This window comes from Nicotiana tomentosiformis, chromosome 8 (genome assembly GCF_000390325.3).
Source record: "Nicotiana tomentosiformis chromosome 8, ASM39032v3, whole genome shotgun sequence".
Classification (NCBI taxonomy): domain Eukaryota; kingdom Viridiplantae; phylum Streptophyta; class Magnoliopsida; order Solanales; family Solanaceae; genus Nicotiana; species Nicotiana tomentosiformis.
The window spans coordinates 1,489,161-1,510,498 of record NC_090819.1 but is presented as its reverse complement, the minus strand read 5'-3'; the positions used below and the strand labels follow the sequence as shown (position 1 = coordinate 1,510,498).

The following is a 21,338-nucleotide window of genomic DNA, read 5'->3' as shown; positions in this document are numbered from 1 at the left end:
TTGGAATATAAACAAGCTAGGCCGTATTATCACTTTATTGTAAATGGAAAAAAAGAATAATACAATATAAAGGATAAAAATTTGCAAGACGCAAAAAGGATAAAAGAAGGAGATAAACATAAAGCACACTATCAATATTATGAAAAATACCACTTTTACAAAGAAAAAAATTCAAGACACACATATAGCTACTACACTTTAACTCCTAATTAAATGAACTGCAATTAATAACAATGAGAATGACTCAAAAGACACATTTCTAAAGAACACATATTAGACCTTAAACACCTAGGAGTCTAGGACATAACTCAAAAGACAAATGAACTTAGATACTTGATCACACTCTTAATTAACATTTAAATATACTATTTCCAACACTTCAAAAGTACATCTCTCTTATAACTAGAATCATAAGGTTGGTCAATAAGGAACAACTTGACAGAGTATCCTGAGGTAACAAGACATCATTGACGAGAGTAGCGACACACAAGGATCTAACCTCAAGCCGTGTTCCCTCAATATGGCTTGTTACAATGATAAAAGTTCCATAACAAGTTCCAAATTGACCATTTCTACAACTTGTACAAAATTAATTGAGCACCATATTGAGGTTGAAGTAGTAGTGGATGAGGAGCATGAGCATAAGATGGAGAGAGTTCAAATGCATAGTTTTTCAGAATCATAGCCATTGCCATCTTGGCCTCTAACATAGCAAAATTTTGCCCAATACATATTCTTGGACCCCAACTAAATGGAAAGAACACAAGTTTTCCTTTTGTTGCTTTGGATATTCCATCACTAAATCTCTCTGGATTGAACTCCATTGCATCATCTCCCCATATTTCAGTATCATGTTGCAACAAAATTGTTGGTAACAAGAGTTGTACCCCAGCTGGTAAACATAAATTCCCTAACTTTGTTTCTTTGGTTACCATTCGATTAATCGCATATCCTGCTGGATACAACCTTAAGACCTCGTTTAAGATCATAGTTACCTATAAAAAGATAGATCAAACTAGTGAATATTGCCCTCAAAATATATGGCTTTTGGAAGATTGAAAATAAAAGGGTCTAATGTTTAGGTGAAACATTCAAGGGTGTCGTCTACTGGTACATGACGTGGGTGAAAACTATGAAAGATCAGGGGTGTGTTTGCTCTGAAGGAAAATATAAGTCATTTTCTGGCAATCAAACATCAAAAAATATTTTTCTTAAGAAATATCTTTCATTAAAAGGGAAAAAATAACTCTCTTCATTCGATAGTCCATTTGAAACATTTTCTAAATCTCGGAGAGTCTTGAATAGTGAGACAAAGCTTCTTCTGAAAAATATTTTCTTTAAAGCAAACACGCTCCAAGGTTCAAATTAAATCCCAGTATGAGATAAACAACTCTAGGTAGTTTCTTTCCATCTGTTTAAATTTGAGTGGAAAAAGGTTTTTGGTACTTATGCTAGTAATAGGTATCTGTTCAGGTATAAAAAACTTACTCGTACCTGGTGTTTACACCAAACCATACCAATTTACCATGTGTATTAAGAACTATGGTTTAGTGATAAGTGTATGTGAAGACACGTGTCATCTTGGGTTGGTGTAAGCGCCAACCATAAGAAAGTTTTTAAACGGTTCGAAGTGTGCACAAATTGATCCGAGCATCACCGTTATTAAGAAAAAAGTTCAAAATAATTGAATATGTAGACAATACTTACTATTTTTAGCTGATTCAACTTGTCATAGTCAACTTCCCTACTTCCAAACACTTGCAAAACCTCTTCTCTAGCTTTATCTTGCCAACTAGGATGTTTGCACAACAAAATCATAGTCCATACAAGTAAAGATGAAGTTGTCTCTTGCCCCGCAAAATAGAAGAGTTTACACTCTTCAATCACCTCATCAATACTCATACCAAATTTCTTGTTATTTCCATGTTGTTGGATTTCTTTTAAATTGGATGCCAATAATATACCCAATAAATCATCAGGAGCTTCTCCATTTTCAATCATACTCAATCTTTTCTTAATAATTCCCAATACCAGCGCTCGTACTTCATTAAATATTTGCTTCATCCTTTTGTTCCTTTTTGTTGGCAAAAACCTGCAGTTCAAGAGATTTAATATGAAGTTGCAAACAAGAAAATTAAATGTTCTAGTGATGATTTTGTTAAAACATATTGATAATATTATTGTTAGATAATCAATAAGAAACTTGATAGGCTTAGAGACGCGTGAACACGCTTCTTTCTTAAAGATATTTAGTCTCATCCAAGAGCAAACGGAAGAATGATAACCACATCATCGATCTCCGGAATTTAATTAAGTCACTCAACGTTGTATTCAAGAATGTTTGTTTTTTCTACTCTTGAATTTAGGGTGAATCACCTTCTGATCAAAGTCTCACCAAAAGTACTTTTTTGAAAAGCATTTTTAAAAAAAGAACTTCTCAAAATAAGCAGATTTTAGAAGCTTGGCCAAACAGGCTATTAGCGTTGCTCCAAGCTCCTTTATCAAAAGGTATTTGTTAAAAACAAAATAAATTTAGAATGTCAAAGAATGAATCTAAAAATAAATTCCTTTCATTTTCAAGATTCATAAATCACCGGATTGGCAATACTTTTTCAAGATTATTGGAACATTATCTAACAGATTTAATTTATAATCCAAAGAAGTTAATAACTCTACCTCCATCCTGGGATGTATATTGTGCGGGACACTTCTAGAATTAGTGAAAGTTGTTCCTTTTGAAGTTCAAAAATCTTTCTTCCTTCTTCATAACTACTGCCAAAAGCAGTTCTTGAAATGGCATCACTTGTTAAAGTTTGTAGATATGGCCACACATCTATCTCTGTTCCATTTGGTGAGACAACTTTCTCCAATTTGCTCAACATCTCACAAGCAGTAAATTGGAATGCAGGTAGCATATGCTGCACATTAATAAGCATCCAACTTTAAGTTTGCAAAACATAAACAATAAGAGTTTAACTTCTATAAATTACTCATGTAAAAAAACTTTTAAACTATTAGGTCATATCTAAAAGATAAATATATGTAAGTCGTCCATTAAAAGTGGATTGAAAATAAGGCAGATGTCACATGCTACAACATATTATATTACACTATCAACTCACTTAAAAGATAGCTAAAGGTAACCATTCATTAAAAATAAATTATTTACGTGAAATATAAGGCAAACATAACATGCTGCAACATTTTAATCTTGAGTATACCGATGAATTTTTGCGCTATCTGTTCGCCTAAAAGATAACTACATGTAACCATCCATTAAAAATGAACAAATAACCTAGAAAATAAGGCGGATATAACATGTTACAATATGTTAGAGTATACTGATGAACTTTTATACTAACAGGTCACCTAAAAGATATCTTAAGGTAACCGTCCATTAAAAGTAGACTAATAAGCTGAAAGATAATGCAGACATAACATGCGACAATATGTTGAAGAGTACACTGATGAATTTTTATACTATCAAATCATCTAAAAGACAGCTACATGCAACCATCCATAAAAAGTAAATTAATAATCTGCAAAAATAAGGCGGACATAACATGCTACACCATGTTAGAGTACTCTGATAGTGTATATATTTACAATATTAGTATATATAAGTTAAATTATTTTCGAATTTAGAAAATAGCCATTCATTTAAAAAGAAAACAAATATACATAAATTGAAAAGGAGGGAGGAGTAGTAACATAAATTGAAGATAACAAAGCTTTTCATACTAAAACCTTCAACTTGTCAAGGTGAAAAGCAGGATTGAGAAGCCTTCTATGTGTAGCCCATTTATCTGTTTCATAGCCTGCAATTCCAGTTGCTGCCAATTTTGTGAGTGGAGTGCCAGGTGGCTTCTGATAAACGAAATTCTTCGTTAGCACCTCCTTTACAAGTTCCGGGTCTGTGATCAGGACTGCTGGTCTTGGCCCAAACCACACAAAACAATTCTTACCTACAAGGTGAAACCACTATCAAATAGTCGTCTGTCCAACCGTTTAAATTAAAAATCCGTATATAATCTATATATACCATTTTAAAAAAATAAATAATAAATCTAGCAGCTATTCGTGTAAATATTCTTTTTATGAAACATGGTAAATGAGCTGTTACAATAGGTAAAACAACACTAAGGGCTCGTTTGGTACGAGAGATAAGGGATAATTAATCGCGGAATTAAATTTGAGATGAGTTTATCCAACGTTTGGTTGAGATTAAATCGTAGTATAACTAATCTCGGATTAGTTATTCCGGGATTATAGTATTCTTTTATCTCCATAGGAGGATAGGATAACTAATCCTAGGATAATTAATCATCTGATAATTTATTTCCCAACCAAATAACCCATAATAGTTTGAAATTCTTTGATAGTATTAGTGTGTATAATTTAACTTCTATAGACTGACAGTATAATTGTTTTTTTATATGATAGGATCAATTAAAATATAACTATAAGTAACTACTCAACTACTCGTAACAACTTACTTGAAAAATAAGACAAACAATCTATTGCAATAAGTTAAAAAATACTGATAGTTTGATGCATAAAGCATCCCGTATTTACTCAGAGTCTAGGGCCACACCCCTCAAAAAAATATTACAACTATTAGTGTATACAAAATAATTGAAGTTATGAAGTCTTACCATAATTGGTGATGGTTTTGTGGATGAAGGGCATGACTCTAGGCCAAATCATGTCATGAGAGAAATTGATTGGCTTAGACATAGCTTCTTCACCCATTTTCTTTATCTCTTTCATATCCCCAAACAAGAATTTGTAAGAGTTTCCTTTGAAACCCTGCTGTCTGATGCATTTCTCCAATTCTTTTGGTTTTAACCACACATAATTCAAGATTTTCCATGCCCATCTTAGTACAAAGATAATTGCAAATGAAAAAATTGTAAGTTTTAAGCTGTAATATGGTATCTCCATATTCTTATCCCCCACTCACAAGCACAATGCTCTGGGGCCTTTATTATAATATAATACCATTATATAAATTCTAGTATTAAATATTTGATGAGAAGAAAATCTAAGAAACTATGAAGTGAAATGTCAAAGCCTTAGTAACCAAGGAAATTTTAGGCCTTGGTGACAAAGATAAACTAGTCAAACAAAATCAATACACGTCTCCGAAAGTGAAGAAAATAATCCACACGTCGTTTTCTCTATTTCTCTAGATTTCTTGTCTGGATTATGTGACTAGTCTACTCTTATCTCCTTTTTTATTTTTTTTATTTTGTTATAATTAAAAGTACTTTATTCTAATTTTTAAAGTACTTTACGAAAAAGTAATTTTGAGTTATTATTTATTAGAGTGAAAAAAGTAAAAAGATAGAGTCAAAAAAATTTATCGAAAAGTTATGTTTTTCGGTTTTTGAGAAAATATAGTTATACTTGGTGAAAAAAAATTGAGGAATAATACCAGATAGCCACTATAAAGGGCTGTTATTTAAGAATTAGTCCGTATATCCTAAATTTTAATTTTTTAAAATAAAAATATCACGATTTATCCTGAAGTTAAAAATTTTTAATTTAAATTTCAGGATAAAATAAATAACAGCTAATTTGTAAATAACGGTAATGGATATATGTGCCCTTGCCCCAAAAAAGGCATAATGGCCATTTGTGAAATCCATTTGCCCGGCCCAATTCGTTCAACGACTACTCATCTCCCTCCGCTGTCCATTTTTCCGGCGAGCTTCTCCGGCGAAACCGAGTTGCAGATTTTCCCTATTCTTTTTCCAGCGATTTTAGCTGTAACAATATGAACAGTGTTGCAATTCAAATTCATAAAGAAAGCCTCAACTTCAATTTGGCATAGTTATTTGCAACTTTTACGAGTTACTTCGCATATTTGTTAGTTTCGCATGTGGTAATGGATTCAAATCTTAATTAAGCTTACAATTGAAGGGTACAAATATTCTAATCACATTTCAATTTTTATTGAATTATCTGTGTCCGTTCAGCTCTATTTGTATTCTCACCAATTTTTTCAATTGTGCTAATAATGTTGAAGGCCAGAAAATTCTATTTCTTCTAATTCTTATGCATTAGAGAACTAAAAACAGAATATTTTGACGTGTCATTCTGTTATTAGACTCGGGACTTTTTTTCCTTTTACATAAATTCTAACACTACAAATTGATGTTATAGCCATATCTGAATAATTTTTACTCTTTCTCTGTCTGCGATCAGTTGGATCACTGATTAAATTGAGCTATGTAGCCTAGGGTTGCCTGAATAATATGATCTTGAATTATGTGCAGCTCAGTATATCCTAATTTATTTTGACACCACAATATTTGCATTTTGATCAAGACGAAGGGAGTTAGCTACCACCATCAAACCATCAAATGTTGTGGTGGCGTGGTAAGTAATCTTCTGGTCTTAACAAGAGGTCTCAGGTTTGGGTATGGAGTCGCCTTTGGTAAGGAGTGTTTTACCTCAAAGGTGGGACTTTACTGCGCGAATCCTGATTAGTCGGACCCCAAAACGCGTGTCAGACACTGGGTGGGAAACAAACATAAAAAGAAAAGAGGAAGTTAGCTGCCAGGTTAAACCTGGGGGAGGATTACTAATAATTTGTTGCACTGTGGAACTAGTACAATCAATAGGGTAGTATAATTGCTGATGGACTTTGCTTCTAAATTTACTAAATTAATGACTCGAACTTTATACATTTTAGCATTCTGTGTGATTTGCAGATAAGGGGATACATTCTGTGGGTCTATTGAAAACAACTTCTTTATCTTCACAAGGTAGGGCTAAGGCTGCCTATACACTACCTTCCCCAGACCCCACTATGTGGGATTATACTGGGTTTGTTGTTGTTGTTGTTGTTGGGATACTTTCTGCATATGATTAGTGGGTAATATCTATTTCGATAGTCTCACATGCTCATTACCGTGTGTTTAGCGGTTCATAGTCAAAAGATCATTTTTTTTCTTATTAAACCTTCATTAAATGAAAACTATAGTTGCTTTCCTTAATTAAATTGAGCGTGAGTATGTTTCAGCAGAAAAGGATTATGTAGGTCCGTGCCTTACACGAAACTTTTAGTAGTTTTTGGGAACATGTACCCACAACTTGTTCCTTGGATGTTAAGTTGACAAATGGTGAGGGTATTAAACATGATGAACTGTTTTTCTTACACACGTCGAATCATGTGGTATTGATTATGGTTATTAGGACCTTTTCAGTTTTATATATGCTTCATGTTTTCTAACTGAGCACTTGTCTAATACTCAGCCTTGTTCAATCTTCTTGAAACACAATATTTCAGTGGCTATAACATTTATGATGTTATCAAGATCCTAACTTAGCAAAATAAGGCATCATCTTAACTTGGTAACTAATGTTAACTAAGTAGAGAAGATTTATATAGAATCCAAGCTCCACCTCTCCATCAATCTCCATTTCATATGTAGATACATTGTTGTGAGTGATTTAATTGTCCACATCCTATTTGTTTCCTTTTATTATCCTCTTTTCTCCTTTCGGTTGCTCCGTGTCAATCTCTTTATTCACCACCGACTCTCCCATTAATTGTTGTCGGTTTCTCCAACTTCCACCTTCCTTTTGTTCACCACTCTTCCTATTTTTCTTCAGCGTGACAGTTGTGTTTCAGTGGTGTCTCTGATAGTCCTCATTTTTCCCCAGATTTGAAAGTTTTTTCTCTGTCCCTCTCTCACTTATGACCTTACCTAACTGGTAGAGTTGTAAGTGCTTCATTTACTGGTGCTAAATTTTCCTGTTCTTTTGATCTTGTAAAAGTTGTTTCTGCTAGGCATCAGGGAGAATTTTTGGCACTTCTTTTTTCGATTACTATCTTAAAAAGCACGATGATCTCTGCTGATCCACCTGGTGATGAAATGACAAATATTTTGTCAAGACTTCCTGTCAATGCTCTCATGCAATTCAGGTGTGTTTGCAAATCTTGGTGTAATCTCATTAGAGATCCTCATTTTGTTAACATGCATATGAATCAACATTCATCATATAAGAGAAGCTATCTGATCAGTAAAGATATCTTAGATGTTGGGGAAAAGGAATGTTGCACTTTGTTCTGCGATGAAACATTTACCAAGCACAAGAAATTGGAATTTCCTTTGTGGGAATCAACTAAAAGTTTTGAAGTCTTTGGCTGTTGCAATGGTGTTCTCTTTCTTCTTTACCCTATAGCTCCTAGATCTGGTTGCAACATGTATTTTTGGAATCCAGCCACAAAAATAGTCAAGAATGTTAGCAGTTCTATCGTTCAGCTTCCTGACGTTCCTGTTCATGTAGTGTTTGGTTTTGGTTGCGTTCCTAAATTGGATGAATATAAGGTGGTAAGGATTTTGTATTCTGAGCAAATGAATCTAACTGACCCCCCAAAACTTCCGCCTATTGTTGAAGTTTACTCATTGAAAACAGATTCTTGGACAAAGATTGAAGTTGATCTTTCATACTTTATTACTAGCCATATGGCAAAGGCATTTTTAGATGGATCTATATATTGGGTTGCACGAAAAGTTAACGAAACTTTATATGATGACTTCATTGTATCTTTCGATATGGCTGACCACGTTTTTGAAGAGATAAAGCTTCCAAAATCTTGCCTCGACGATGGTGCATTAACTGGATCATTTTCAGTCTTCTGTGATTCACTTTACCTATTTGTTCATGGCCCTGAATCACTAGATTGGTGGCATATATGGTTGATGAAAGAGGATTGTTCTGGAAAAGTTTGGTGCCATCAGTTTAAAATTGATTGCTCATTCAAAATCTCTTGGCCCCTATGTTTTATTAAGAATGGCGAAGTTATATTCGAATCCATTGAGGGGGACCTTTCACTTTATGACCCTATGAACCAGCAATTTCAAGATCTTCACTTCCAAGGGAATCCTGAGATGATAGAACTGTTTGCATACAAGGAGAGTCTGGTTTTACTTGATTTAGGAACTAAATCTTGGCCTAGCAAATTTCCCGATGATGGGAATGAAAAAGTTGAAAGCCAAACTCAGAGTCAAGAAAGCTTCACAGGTAATGAGCCAGTTTAGTCCATGTGAAATCTTTGACTGGTTTTTCTTCTTGTTTCTGAAGGATTAGCTGTTCATTAGCTTTCTGCATGAAGGTTAAATTTTGGATTGTTAATATTAGTCACCTCTATGTTACATGTATAACTTTGTGAGGAAAATGAAAGATATGGTTATTGTACCACTGTGTTTTACGTCATCCTGAAAGGAGGTCAAATCCAAAGGTGCCATCTATAAAGATGAGTTGTTACATGAGCTATTTTACTGCTAGCTTTTCGTTACAAAGGGTCCATGCAACAAATAATCTTCTTTGCAATAACTCAGAGGCGGAGCTAGGATTTGAATTTTATTGGTTTTAAATTCTAGGATAACGACATCAGATGTTAGTAACTGGGCTTGAATTTAAGTTTTGTACATATTTAGTGAATTTTATACTACAAATACACGGTTTGGACTAAAAGTAATGGGTTCGGCCGAACCTATACTTACCTTCTAGCTCTGCCCATGCGATAACTAACATGCTTGATAATAAAGCAGTTAATAAAAAATTGCATCATGATTCACCTGACACTCTTTCCAGATATTCTACCGTGTACGTGCACATGAATGGTAACAAACAATTTAACATAGGTTTTGCAACAATGTATTAGAGTTCTATTGATGTGTATACAATGCTACAAAAGAGTTATGTTTCTAAATGAACTATACAACTTTCATACTCTCTATCCGAAGCATTAAGCTTCATTTTGTTCAAGCATAATCCAGAATATGTACATTATACACTTTGTTGACCTTAACTTCTCTTACCTCTCTGTATTTGAATGATGTGAAATTTAGTCCTTATAAGGGATTACTTTAGGAAATCCTAAAGGTTAAAATTTAAAGCTCAAAATTTGGATATATCGATCTTAATTTGACTGAATTGTCATGCTACTTTGCATTCTCACCCCTTTTCCCCTTCCAAAGCATTGTTGTCCTAGCACTCAACAATATTTGAGACTTGGCCTTTGATCCTCAATACACGGGGCTCTCAACAATATTGCATTGCTCAATTCGAAGAATGGGTTTTGGAATGTTATTTGTATAGCTTGAAAACTGATTGGTCTTGGCTTAAGTCCTGCTAATGCACATCTTTTACATCCTTCCTCTCTGGTGGATCAGCCATTGCTGTTTCGATCCTTTTTTAACACCCTACGATGTTTTACTCTGGCGATCCTGTTCTGTTATTGCATTCGTAAAAGGTACAAAATTTAAAGATCTTCTTGGTTCTTCATGCAGGTTGACAGGTTACTATTTCTTGAACATCTTTTGTATCGCGACTGCAAGGAATAATGCATCAGTGAATTTTGAAAGTTTGCAGGAACCAACTCTTTACTGATAGCTCTTACAAACTTGTTGATTGTTGTTGTTTGATGTATAATCTTAATAGAGCAGAACCTTCTTGTATGTGAAGTTCATTGTTTGAAGAATAGCTTGTTTTGTATAGACTACTTGCTGCTTTTTCACTTTTGAAGTTGCTCTCTTTTTTTTTTTCTGTCATTGAAATCGTAAATGTTTGCTAGAAGCTAAGAATGCCACTATTGTACACAGGTAGAGGAAGGCAAAGAAATGTACACATGAAAAAGATTTGTTGATGTCGGAAGATGTGCTCAAGGAAATGGAGTTTTTACTCGTGGGGATTTAAGTCATGTAATTATGAAAGATTTTGCTAAATATTAGTGTTTAACAATGTATCAAAAAAACGTAAAGTTGAATTTAGAATATTTAATTTAGAACAAGGAGAGTAGTTGGTAGCAAGACCAGGAAATTTAATAAAAGTTAAAACGTGGGCGAGAAAATCTTTTCTTTTTTATATTTAAAAAAAGAGTTATTTCCTTATGATTCCACTAGTGATGATGTGATGCCTTGTTGAATTTAAGCCCCCTGCATTAAGATTAGTTCACACGAGATTTTTCCTGAAATTTGAGGTCTCTGATTAAGGGTAGATGAATCCATTCATCCACCACATCTCTTACTACTGGTGACTCCTAGATTACTACTCCCTCCGTATCAAAGAGATTATTTTAGTTTGATTTGACACAAATTTTAATAAAAAATGGAAAACTTTTGAGACATGTGGTCTTAAATAAGCCACAAATTTTGTGTGGCTGTAAAACTTTTGAAACTTATGGTTTGAAATCTATCGTATCATTTGGGTGACTATAAATGCTTCTTAATAAGGAAATATTTAAAGATGTCAATTATTTTGAAACAGATTAATAAGGAAATAGTGTCAATCTTTTTGAAAAAATAGAGATTAATTACTAACTAGTAGTCATTATTTTTGCAAGAGGTCTTGGCAAGATCAGATGCATCACTTCAGGGGACTCATGAGGAAACTAATATCATCCTCTGCCTCTGCAGAAAAGCTGAAGAAAGAGCAGTATTTAAAGAATGGAAGTGCACTGCTAGAGGAGTTTATTGCTTTATGCGACGGAAAATGCCAAATTCCCCTCCGTTACTTCAGTGCCACAGAAATCGACAGGGCAATAAAACACCTTGAAAATACCATGGAGATCTTCAACAGTCATATAGTTATGGCCTCACTAGACAACCGTCGCGTTTTAATGAGGTTAGTCCCACCTAAATATTTTGAAAATCTCAATAACATATGCCGAGATATAGCAATTACTTCTCAGATGAGTCATCTCAAGAGTGTGCTAAAACTACTTGGTTGCTGCCTAGAGCTTCCGGAACCAGTTCTTGTGTATGAATATGTTGATGCTATATCTCTTAGAGATTTACTTTTCAAGAAGCATAATGCTAAAAAATCAGTATCTTGGGAACGTAGATTGCGTATTGCCAATGAGATTTCTTCAGCAATTGTTTATCTCCATAGTGAATTTACTACGCCAATCATCCATAGAGATATACAGCCATCGAATGTGATAATAGATCAAAATAACGGTGTTGCCAAAATAATGAACTTCTCATACTCCATATCATTGCCTCCAGGAGAATTGGAAGTAGAAGACGTTGTTTGCGGAACATATTGGTATGCAGATCCTGAATATATGGTCTCGGGAATTGTTACTCAAAAGACTGACGTCTACAGCTTCGGAGTTCTTCTCTTCCAGCTATTAACCGGAAAGAAAGTGAATATGGTTGATGGCAAGATAAAAGAATGGCCCAACAACTGCGTCTCATCCAATATTGAAGAGTGTAATGTAATGGATATAGCGGATCCTGCCATTTTGGCCGAAGAGCATGGAATTGATATTCAACAACAATTGGATGACTACTTAGATCTTGTTAAGAGATGTACGCTCTCGAAGGGTGAAGATAGACCATACATGATTCATATTGCAAAGGAATTACGTCGAATTGAGAAGTGTTTTCGTGCCCTCACTCAAGGTCTGCATTAGATGTGTGTGTTTTACACGATGGCAAAATTACTGTAAAATTCAAACTCTCGGCTGCTACGAACAGTCACCAGGGAACATTACGAGTTTGCAGGAACAAACTCTTTACTCATGGCTCATACAAACTCATTATTGATGGCTGTTGTTTGATGTAAAATCTTAATAAAGGAGTTACCCTGCATTTGAGATGCAAAGTTTGAACTAGCTTGCACTTGTGAAATGTCCATGGCTCCTCACTGTTGTTTGTGGTTGTTTTCTTTTCATTACTGTTGTGCTTATGCTTCACTGAGTCGAGGGTCTATTTGAAACAACCCTTCTATCTCCACGAGGTAGGGGTAAGGTCTGCGTACACGTTACCCTTCCTAGTTTCCACTATATGGGATTATATTGGGTTTGTTGTTGTTGTTGTTATTGCTGCACTTGTGAAATGTCCTTCTCTTTTGGAGATTATTCTCTATTCCATACATTTAAAGAGAATGGCTTATTTCCTTCTTGATTATTAACGAGCACCCTATGGAATACACCCTTGTGGTCATGTCCTTCCCTGGACCCCGCGCATAGCGGGAGCTTAATGCACCAGGCTGCTCTTTTTTAATCTGGAGATAGACATCTTAGGGTGTTGAAAACGGATCACAACAGAAAAGGCTGCAAAAATAGCTATTCAAACAACACCCCAGAACCATTCTTAAAATTGAGCAATGCAATGTTGTCTAGAGCTCCATGTGTTGAGCTGTGTTTCCTTCTCATATTGGTAATGCTTGGACAAATTTCAAACAGACAAGAAAATAGAACAAGTTTCATAGTAATTGTGCCTTTCAAGTAGTAGTCACAGACTCACAATTACAATTACATGAATGTGGTCATGCCACAAATTGAATTCTCCAGCTTCAAAGTGAGGTGCAATTGAATTTTACAGTACTCCTATTTTCCCCCCTTGTAAAACAAAGATCTAATTCAGACCTTGAGTGAGGGCACGAAAACACTTCTCAATTCGACGTATTTCCTTTGCAACATGAATCATGTATGGTCTATCTTCTCCATTTGATAGTGTGCATCTTTTAGCAAGATCCAAGTAGTCCTCCAATTGTTGTCGAATCTCAATTCCATTCTCTTCCAAAATTGCAGGATCCACTATATCCATTATACTACACTCTTCAATATTGGACGCATTGCACAGATCTCTCATCTCGTCATTAACAATATACATTCTTTTTCCAGTCAATAGCTGAAAGAGAATAACTCCAAAACCGAAGACGTCAGTTTTTTGAGTAACAATACCCAAGCGGGCATATTCTGGATCCAAATAACCACATGTTCCGCGCACAACTTGAGCTTCTACTTCCAACTCTCCTGGAGGCAATGATATGGACAATGAAAAGTCAAATAGTTTGGCAACTCCACTGCTCTGATCTATTAACACCTTTTGTAAGTGCAGGTCTATGTAAATAATGGGCGTAGTAAATTCACTATGGAGATAAAGAATTGCTGAAGCGATCTCATTGGCAATCTGCAATCTACTTTCCCAAGATAGTGATAAATTTCTAGCATGATTATAATAATAATCCTTACGAAAAAGTAAATCATGAAGAGTTATAGCCTCAACATATTCATACACTAGAACAGGTTCTGCATATTCTAGGCAACAACCAATAAGTTTAAGCACGTTCTTAAGATGACTCATCTGAGAAGTAATTGCTATATCGCGACATATATCATTCTACTTTCCCCAGAGCCAGGAGGGGTGCACCTCCACAGACTTATCAGCCTCCACGTGCTCCATCGGGTCCTCCGGCCATTCTTCCAGCACCAGCTGCCACCCCACCTCCTCATCTAGCTCGAGGTGGAGGTTGGGGAGGTCGAGGTCACCCTAGAGGGGGAGGCCAGGCCAGGTACTATGCCCTTCCAGCCCGTTCAGAGGCCGTTGCTTCAGATTCAGTCATCACAGGTATCGTCCCTGTCTATCATAGGGATGCATTAGTATTATTTTACCCAGGTTTTACGTATTCATATGTGTCTTCTTATTTTTCTCCATATTTGGGGATATCTCGGTATTCTTTGAGTTCCCCTGTTTATGTATCTACTCTTGTAGGAGATTCTCTAAAGTATCGTACGTGAAGCTAACCAAAACAAAGCGTTTGTCTAATAAGCCTTTTACCATATGTCTTCCGTAGGTGTATAATGGCTTTTCTGAATGTTCAATTGCCCTCTCGATTTCTATGGCACTGAAGTAACGAAGGGGAATTCGACTTTTTCCATCACATAAAGCAATAAGCTCCTCCAGCACTGCACTTCCATTCTTCAAATAGTATTGCTCTTTCTTCAGCCTTCCTTCAGAGGCAGAGGATGGAGTTAGTTTACTTATGAGTCCCCTAAAATGATGCATTTGTTCTTGCCAAATAAATTCCACACAGAAAATGAGATTAAATAACATTAGACGGCTATTGATTTGACTCTCTTATGAGTTACTTGGTAGTTTCGTTGCTTTTGTTTTGTGTCTTCTCAATTTCCAGGCACTTTCATTCCCATTGTTTATCTGCTTCTTGTGGGGAATTTAACTTGATTATTCTTTGTTAAATTTGGTTGACTTGATATGACTTGGTTGTTTTACACCATTTTCAGCCACTAACTTTTTTCTTTCTGGCTCTCTTTTCAAGTCATTAAATTTCCTGGCCATGAATCATGATACAACTATACTCCTTGATTAAATATTTTACATGTAACTTTTTTTTTGTTGGTGTAATCAAAAAGCTAAAATTTCTTAAAATCTTTCATAAGCCACATGGCTTAAGACCACCACGAGTAGGAACCTCATTTTCTTGAGTATTTTCCCCAATTTATAAATTTTCCTCGTATCTATGTCCTTAATAGCGAAAACTTAGTGCGCCGGAATGCCTTTTTTTTTTTTTTAAATAAATCTTCTTCATATCTGTGTTCTTAATATTGGATTGAATGTAATAAATGTGGGGCCATTCTTCATAATTTTTTATCTTGCAATCAACCATATTCACTTTTCGTAGAAACCTAATAGCCGAAAGAAAAGAACTCCTAGACGTTAGTTTTTGTGAGTAACAACATTACTCGAGATGACATATTTATATCATACCAATAAGTATATAATTTGTGTCTTTTACATATATTTTGTTATTTAATCAAAATTCATTGATATGTATTTCACTTTAATTTATTGGCTAGCTATATTATGTAATTTGGTGTAAACACCCTATCTAAGCAATTTTTTTTTAATAATCTTAAAAACAATTGTGTATAAGGACTTGACAACTGGCTGTTGTTAATTAGTCTAGTGAAAAAAGACAAATTACTCAAGGTCTCACTCTGTTTCATTTTATGTCAAGCATTATTTCTTATAAGTCCCTTCCAAACATATTTTTATATTTGTAGATAATTTAATTCTAAATATTTTATTTTACCTTAATGCCATAATTTTATAACCACAAAAATACCATTTTACATGTTCTAATTCACAGGAAATTCAAGCTTGAGAAGGGCAATTTCATTTCTCTTACAGAGACCAAAAGCCTTAAGCCAAGCGGGAGATGACATGCGCAAATGCGCGGCGAATAGTAAACATCAGTTGGAATTTCAGACAAGAACCTTACTACAATTACCTTGCGCTTCTTGACGCCTGCACAGAATCCAAGTCATTATCAATAGGCAAATCAATCCATCAACACATCCTAAAACACAATCACTGTAATGACAACAATTCAAATATACTAGACAAGTTAACTCGTTTTTATATCTCATGCAGTAGAATTGATCTTGCACGCCATATGTTCGACGAAATTCCTAATCCGGATAGAAATAATAAAACCATATTATGGAACCAAATGATTAGAGCATATGCTTGGAATGGACCCTTTGAGAAAGCTATTGACTTGTACTATGAAATGGTCGAGTCTGGTGTTAGACCCACAAATTATACATACCCTTTTGTGGTTAAGGCTTGTTCTGCTATGCTAGATGTAGAAAATGGTGTCAAGATTCATGAAGAAGTGAAAAAGCATGGGCTTGATGGTGATGTTTATATTTGTACAGCGTTGGTTGATTTTTATGCCAAGTGTGGGTTATTGGTTGAGGCACGACAAGTGTTCAATGGAATGTGGCAAAGAGATATTGTGGCATGGAATGCGATGATCTCAGGGTGCTCGGTGAATGGTTTGTATTTGGAGATGATGGGTTTGGTTTTCGAAATGCAAGAGAATGGGTTAACTCCAAATTCATCTACAATTGTGGCTATTCTTCCCGCTACTGCGGAAGCTAATAAGTTGCGTGATGGGAAGGCTGTTCATGGGTATTCTATGAGAAGGGGCTTTGTCAAAGATGTAGTTGTTGACACTGGCATTTTGGATGTGTATGCAAAATGCGGTTTGTTGAACTATGCAAAGAGGATTTTTAGAGTCATGTCTTTTAAGAATGAGATTACGTGGAGTGCAATGATAGGAGCATATATAACATGTGATTCTATGCAAGAAGGATTGGAACTGTTTGAGCACATGAGGGTGGAAGATACTGGGTCTCCTTCTCCTGTCATGCTTGCCGCTGTCATTCGAGCTTGTGCTAAGCTGAATGATCTGAGAAGAGGAAGAAAGATGCATGGTTATACTGTTAAGTCAGGGTCCAATTTGGATTTGATGGTGAGTAATACTCTTCTTTCTATGTATGCAAAGTGCGGGAGAATAGATGATGCGCTTACGTTCTTTGAGGAGATGTGTTTAAAAGATTCTGTTTCTTTCAGTGCTATAATTGCAGGGTGCGTCCAGAATGGCCATGCAGAAGAAGCTTTGCAGATTTTCCAAATGATGCAATCGTCTGGGGTTCAACCAGAATCTGCAACAGTGATGGGAATTTTACCAGCCTGTTCACATTTGGCTGCTCTACAACTTGGAGTTTGCACCCATGGTTACTCGATAGTACGTGGATTTACAGAGGATGTTTCTATTTGTAATGCCCTAATTGACATGTACTCCAAATGTGGTAAAGTCAACATTGCTAGGATTATCTTTGATAAGATGAATAAAAGGGATGTTGTCTCATGGAATGCAATGATTGCTGGATATGGAGTTCACGGTCATGGAAAGGAAGCAATTTCGTTGTTCTATGACATGCAGACTGTAGCTCAAATGCCAGATGAGATAACTTTCATCGGTCTCTTATTTGCTTGCAGCCATTCTGGTTTTGTTGCTGAAGGGAAATATTGGTTCTTCAGCATGTGTCAAGAATTCAAAATTAGCCCTAGGATGGATCATTACTTGTGCATGGTGGATCTTTTGGGCCGTGCTGGTCTCCTAGATGAGGCCTATGGTTTTATCCAGAATATGCCTTTTAAACCTGATGTGCGTATTTGGAGTGCTTTGCTTGCTGCTTGTAGAATCCATAAACATATTGTACTAGCAGAAGAAGTATCTAACAAGATCCAATATCTAGGACCTGAAAGTCCAGGCAATTTTGTTCTTTTATCCAACTTGTATACTACTGCTGGTAGATGGGATGACGCTGCTCATATTAGGATTAAGCAGAAGGATTCTGGCTTTAAGAAGAGCCCAGGATGTAGTTGGATTGAAATAAATGGGGTTGTCCATGCATTTGCTGGTGGGGATCAATCCCACCCTCAGTCCGCTAAAATAAATGAGAAATTGAAGGAGCTTTCAACGGAGATGAAAAAATTGGGGTACAGTGCAGAATCCAGTTTTGTCTACCAAGATGTTGAGGAAGAAGAGAAGGAACAGATTCTGCTTTATCACAGCGAGAAGCTTGCAGTTGCATTTGCATTGCTAAATCTGGATCCTACCAAGTCCATACTCGTTACAAAGAATTTGCGAGTTTGTGTTGACTGCCATAGTACGCTGAAATATATAACTTTAATTACGAAAAGGGAAATTACAGTGAGGGATGCAAGTCGATTTCATCATTTCAGAGATGGAATATGCAGCTGTGGGGATTTCTGGTGAAGAATGATTGAGACTGTTTTTGTTGCTTGATATAGAAATGATTCAGTTTTCTTCTACACCTACTAATGCAACATTGGCTAACTAAACTAGATTGGTGTAGGGTATTCACAGTTGATGTCTTGGCTGTTGTTCTGTTAGACCAGTTCCTGAGTACATTACTTGGTAGAATTGACAATAAACCATTTCTTAGATGAAGAGTGCAGATAAACTTTTGCATTGCATTAAGATGATGAGTGATGAAGATTCGAGGGGTGCAGCGTGTGCCTGCTATGTGCTGAGAATACAACATCACTCAGTTGCTTGTAAAGAGTCTCGTTGATCCCGATAAGTGTAATCAGGGGTATAAATTCTTCATTTTGACTGGAAGATCAACTTGGTGCTGCATCGCACACTGATCATATACCAGATTGGAGTAGTTCTTCATTTTGTGCACTCTGGTCCACTAATTCAAGTACGTCAAGTTTTATCTTAATGTTGGAATACTTGGAAGTCTGATATTTACTGTCAATCAGTAACATACTGGAGCTTCATAGAACCTACACCATGGTTGGCACATGCATTAGTGATTAAAGTTTTTCATGAGCAATCCATCTAGGTAAATCGTGGGCAAATGCTGGATTTCTGCCATTATGCGGACATGTACTTCAAGCTGTGATTTTAAGTGAGTAGTTCTATCCTTCTTATATGCTTCTTCATACTAGGAGTTACTCAAATTAACTGTAAGGAAGCATTTGATTGGAGGTAGTTGTGACTATTCCCACAGTTGGTCATATTAGCTTAGAGAGCTCGCACCACCCTAAATATCTATCACGCTAGAAGCAATTGCTTGAAATTGATATAATCACTACTACAATTGCAAGAATTCATTATGTACTCCCAAGACAATAAGTCTAGAAGAGGAGAGAATGTTTTTAAGCCATTCTCAAAGTTGTACTCCTTGTAGGAAATTCGTAGTTAGTACATTTAAGCGAAACTGGATTTATGATTATACATCTTAACAAAGACACTTTCTCTTTCTAATTTCAAATTGAGCTTCTGCATTTCCATGTAAGGCTATATTAACTTAGGAATCAGTGGATATGGTGTGTTGCTTGCTCCAGCAGCAAGCATTCCAAAACTGGAAGGAATGCACATGGTTGGTCTTAGGTTACTAACCATACAGGCCATAGTGCTGGCTGTCCATAAATATTTAGAATATTAAGTCCCGTATATGAATTTAGATTCTCAATTGAAAGAAAGTTCTGTTCAAAGCCACTCACTAGTTGATTTATATAGTCTTAACAATTCAAGGTGCACTTAGTCAATTGATTTTCTTGACAAATTTAAGCCAGCTCGTTATTCTTGTGGATTTAGTACCAGTCCATTATCATAATTGCTACACCACTTTAGATATATGCTTCTATGTTCTTCAGACATTTCTGCTCTTGATTGTTTCCTACAAAATTAGTGCCGAGGTCCACTCTTGCTCAGTAGTGGCACAACACAAGTAGACACTGGTTGGTTTTGCTCTTCTTTGCATGACCTGTGAACTTCTTATTGATAATTGAAACTGAAGAAATATTCTAACTTTATCCAATTCTCTATTATTTCAAATAAGTAATCGTCATAATTTGACCATTTTATAAGTACTCAACTGCAGCACTTCTTGGAAACATAAGACTAGTTTTTTTCTTGTCTGAACCAACTTGTATCCTGAGCCATCGCTTTAGCACTATGCATTATCCGATTTTTGTCTAAAATTCTCAGGATATGCCCTCATAGATATAACATCAAGAAATAGATAGAGGTGGTCCATAAACCATTTTCGAGATAGATGAGGTTTTATCAATCTGTTCTTTGTTGTGAACATCAGTGGGACCTTCTGCTTTCAAAGTCTAATTAGTATGACAATTAGTTGGAAGGCAAAACCATGTGATACTTCAGGTTCTATTGTCTTTAGCTGGTGCCCACACAAAGCCTTTTCAATGCACATTAGTAGGATTGTACAACTTGTCATTGGCCTATATAAACACATACCAAGAGGGGTTTACTATAACAACACTCAGCAAAACCTGAAACCATATAAAACATTTCTTTGATCTCAAGGTCCTAATTAATTATTCCCATCCTTATTTGCTCATCTGTATTGAACTAAACGATCATGGCTCTCAGTATGCCTCGTATAATCAAGAAGTCTTCTACAGCTGGAGATATTCCAAAGGGCCATTTTGCTGTTTATGTTGGGGAGAAGTAGAAGAAGAGATTTGTAATCCCCATATCATTCTTGAGCCAACCTTCATTTCAAGATTTGCTTAGTCAAGCTGAGGAAGAATTTAGCTTTGATCATCCAGTGGGTGGTGTCACAATTCCCTGTAGGGAGGATGTGTTCGTTGATCTTACTTCTCGTTAGAGTAGGATGTGAGGCTTTTTCTTTCACAGTTTTGTGAAGAACTAACCTGAATTTTGCAGTTTGTACACTAGAAGAGCTAGGAAAGACACATCATTCATACCATATCACTTAAAATTAGATAGATGAGGCTACGGTTAGTTGCAACAATAGATCCCAATTGAATGTAATTTTGACAAACATCATATTCTTTAGCAAATGAAATCTGTTCAGCTTCATTCTTTAGCCAATTGTTTTTTCAGTATTCTTGTTGGAGAAATTCCTTTGCTAATGTTGATTAAATCATCAGATTAAGTCAATTTATTACTAAAAGAATTGATTAATACAGCTAAATTTTATTCTTGGTTCCCATAAAATTTTAGGCGATTAGCAGCCCGTCGCCCGAATTCATGAAGATGTCATGAACTTTAGCACACGAAAAATTAGAAATTGTCCTGAATTCCTGATTTATAGGCCTAAAACGCTAAAAACGAGGAACAAACACAGCGAAACAATGATTATTATTCTAGGTTGTTTCTGATGGGCCCACAAAAGTTTAGGCGATTTTGAG

The 21,338-nt window shown here is 35.7% G+C and overlaps 5 protein-coding genes across 10 annotated transcripts; 3 read left to right on the top strand and 2 right to left on the bottom strand.

The window, feature by feature from the left end:
- Positions 1-333: 333 nt before the first annotated feature.
- On the bottom strand, positions 334-5,008 carry LOC104119190 (cytochrome P450 CYP72A219-like). Its single transcript, XM_009630626.4, has 5 exons — positions 4,656-5,008; positions 3,748-3,965; positions 2,677-2,918; positions 1,708-2,092; positions 334-995 (listed from the first exon to the last, which is right to left on the bottom strand). The coding sequence occupies exons 1-5, from the start codon at positions 4,942-4,944 to the stop codon at positions 573-575; spliced, it is 1,557 nt and encodes a 518-aa protein (XP_009628921.1). The 5' UTR covers positions 4,945-5,008; the 3' UTR covers positions 334-572.
- A 618-nt stretch (positions 5,009-5,626) lies between these two features.
- Positions 5,627-10,707, top strand: LOC104119191 (F-box/kelch-repeat protein At3g23880-like). Of its 4 annotated transcripts, none has more exons than XM_018778632.3 (3): positions 5,627-5,887; positions 6,282-9,039; positions 10,623-10,707. In XM_018778632.3, the coding sequence occupies exons 2-3, from the start codon at positions 7,857-7,859 to the stop codon at positions 10,664-10,666; spliced, it is 1,227 nt and encodes a 408-aa protein (XP_018634148.1). In that variant the 5' UTR covers positions 5,627-5,887; positions 6,282-7,856; the 3' UTR covers positions 10,667-10,707. The 4 variants fall into 4 exon arrangements, with proteins under 4 accessions (XP_018634148.1, XP_018634149.1, XP_018634151.1 ...); XM_018778633.3 differs by having other exon boundaries at positions 5,627-6,384; positions 6,720-9,039; XM_018778635.3 differs by having other exon boundaries at positions 5,627-7,936; positions 8,050-9,039.
- Positions 10,708-10,727: 20 nt separating this feature from the next.
- Positions 10,728-12,696, top strand: LOC104119198 (serine/threonine-protein kinase ZRK4-like). The gene has a single exon (XM_009630635.4). The coding sequence runs from the start codon at positions 11,381-11,383 to the stop codon at positions 12,434-12,436; it is 1,056 nt and encodes a 351-aa protein (XP_009628930.4). The 5' UTR covers positions 10,728-11,380; the 3' UTR covers positions 12,437-12,696.
- Positions 12,656-14,963, bottom strand: LOC104119199 (serine/threonine-protein kinase ZRK3-like). The gene is made up of 2 exons (XM_070181944.1): positions 14,534-14,963; positions 12,656-14,149 (listed from the first exon to the last, which is right to left on the bottom strand). The coding sequence occupies exons 1-2, from the start codon at positions 14,862-14,864 to the stop codon at positions 13,383-13,385; spliced, it is 1,098 nt and encodes a 365-aa protein (XP_070038045.1). The 5' UTR covers positions 14,865-14,963; the 3' UTR covers positions 12,656-13,382.
- An 873-nt stretch (positions 14,964-15,836) lies between these two features.
- LOC104119193 (pentatricopeptide repeat-containing protein At3g16610) lies at positions 15,837-21,013 on the top strand. Of its 3 annotated transcripts, XM_070181943.1 has the most exons (3): positions 15,837-18,853; positions 18,998-19,063; positions 20,149-21,013. In XM_070181943.1, the coding sequence occupies exon 1, from the start codon at positions 15,988-15,990 to the stop codon at positions 18,400-18,402; it is 2,415 nt and encodes an 804-aa protein (XP_070038044.1). In that variant the 5' UTR covers positions 15,837-15,987; the 3' UTR covers positions 18,403-18,853; positions 18,998-19,063; positions 20,149-21,013. The 3 variants fall into 3 exon arrangements, with proteins under 3 accessions (XP_070038044.1, XP_009628923.1, XP_009628924.1); XM_009630628.4 differs by having other exon boundaries at positions 15,837-19,063; XM_009630629.4 differs by lacking the exon at positions 20,149-21,013 and having other exon boundaries at positions 18,998-19,404.
- The last annotated feature ends 325 nt before the right edge of the window (positions 21,014-21,338 follow it).

Excerpts from the sequence above, each read along its gene's own strand:
- LOC104119190 (XM_009630626.4), bottom strand. The coding sequence starts at position 4,944 with ATGGAGATACCATATTACAGCTTAAAACTTACAATTTTTTCATTTGCA. Across the intron at positions 3,966-4,655 it reads CAAAACCATCACCAATTATG|GTAAGAATTGTTTTGTGTGG; the intron begins GTAAGACTTCAT and ends TTCACCTTGTAG. Across the intron at positions 2,093-2,676 it reads ATATACATCCCAGGATGGAG|GTTTTTGCCAACAAAAAGGA; the intron begins GTAGAGTTATTA and ends CTTGAACTGCAG.
- LOC104119191 (XM_018778632.3), top strand. The coding sequence starts at position 7,857 with ATGATCTCTGCTGATCCACCTGGTGATGAAATGACAAATATTTTGTCA. Across the intron at positions 9,040-10,622 it reads GAGTCAAGAAAGCTTCACAG|GTAGAGGAAGGCAAAGAAAT; the intron begins GTAATGAGCCAG and ends TATTGTACACAG.
- LOC104119198 (XM_009630635.4), top strand. The coding sequence starts at position 11,381 with ATGCATCACTTCAGGGGACTCATGAGGAAACTAATATCATCCTCTGCC.
- LOC104119199 (XM_070181944.1), bottom strand. The coding sequence starts at position 14,864 with ATGTTATTTAATCTCATTTTCTGTGTGGAATTTATTTGGCAAGAACAA. Across the intron at positions 14,150-14,533 it reads TAGCTTCACGTACGATACTT|ATGATATATGTCGCGATATA; the intron begins TAGAGAATCTCC and ends GGGGAAAGTAGA.
- LOC104119193 (XM_070181943.1), top strand. The coding sequence starts at position 15,988 with ATGACATGCGCAAATGCGCGGCGAATAGTAAACATCAGTTGGAATTTC.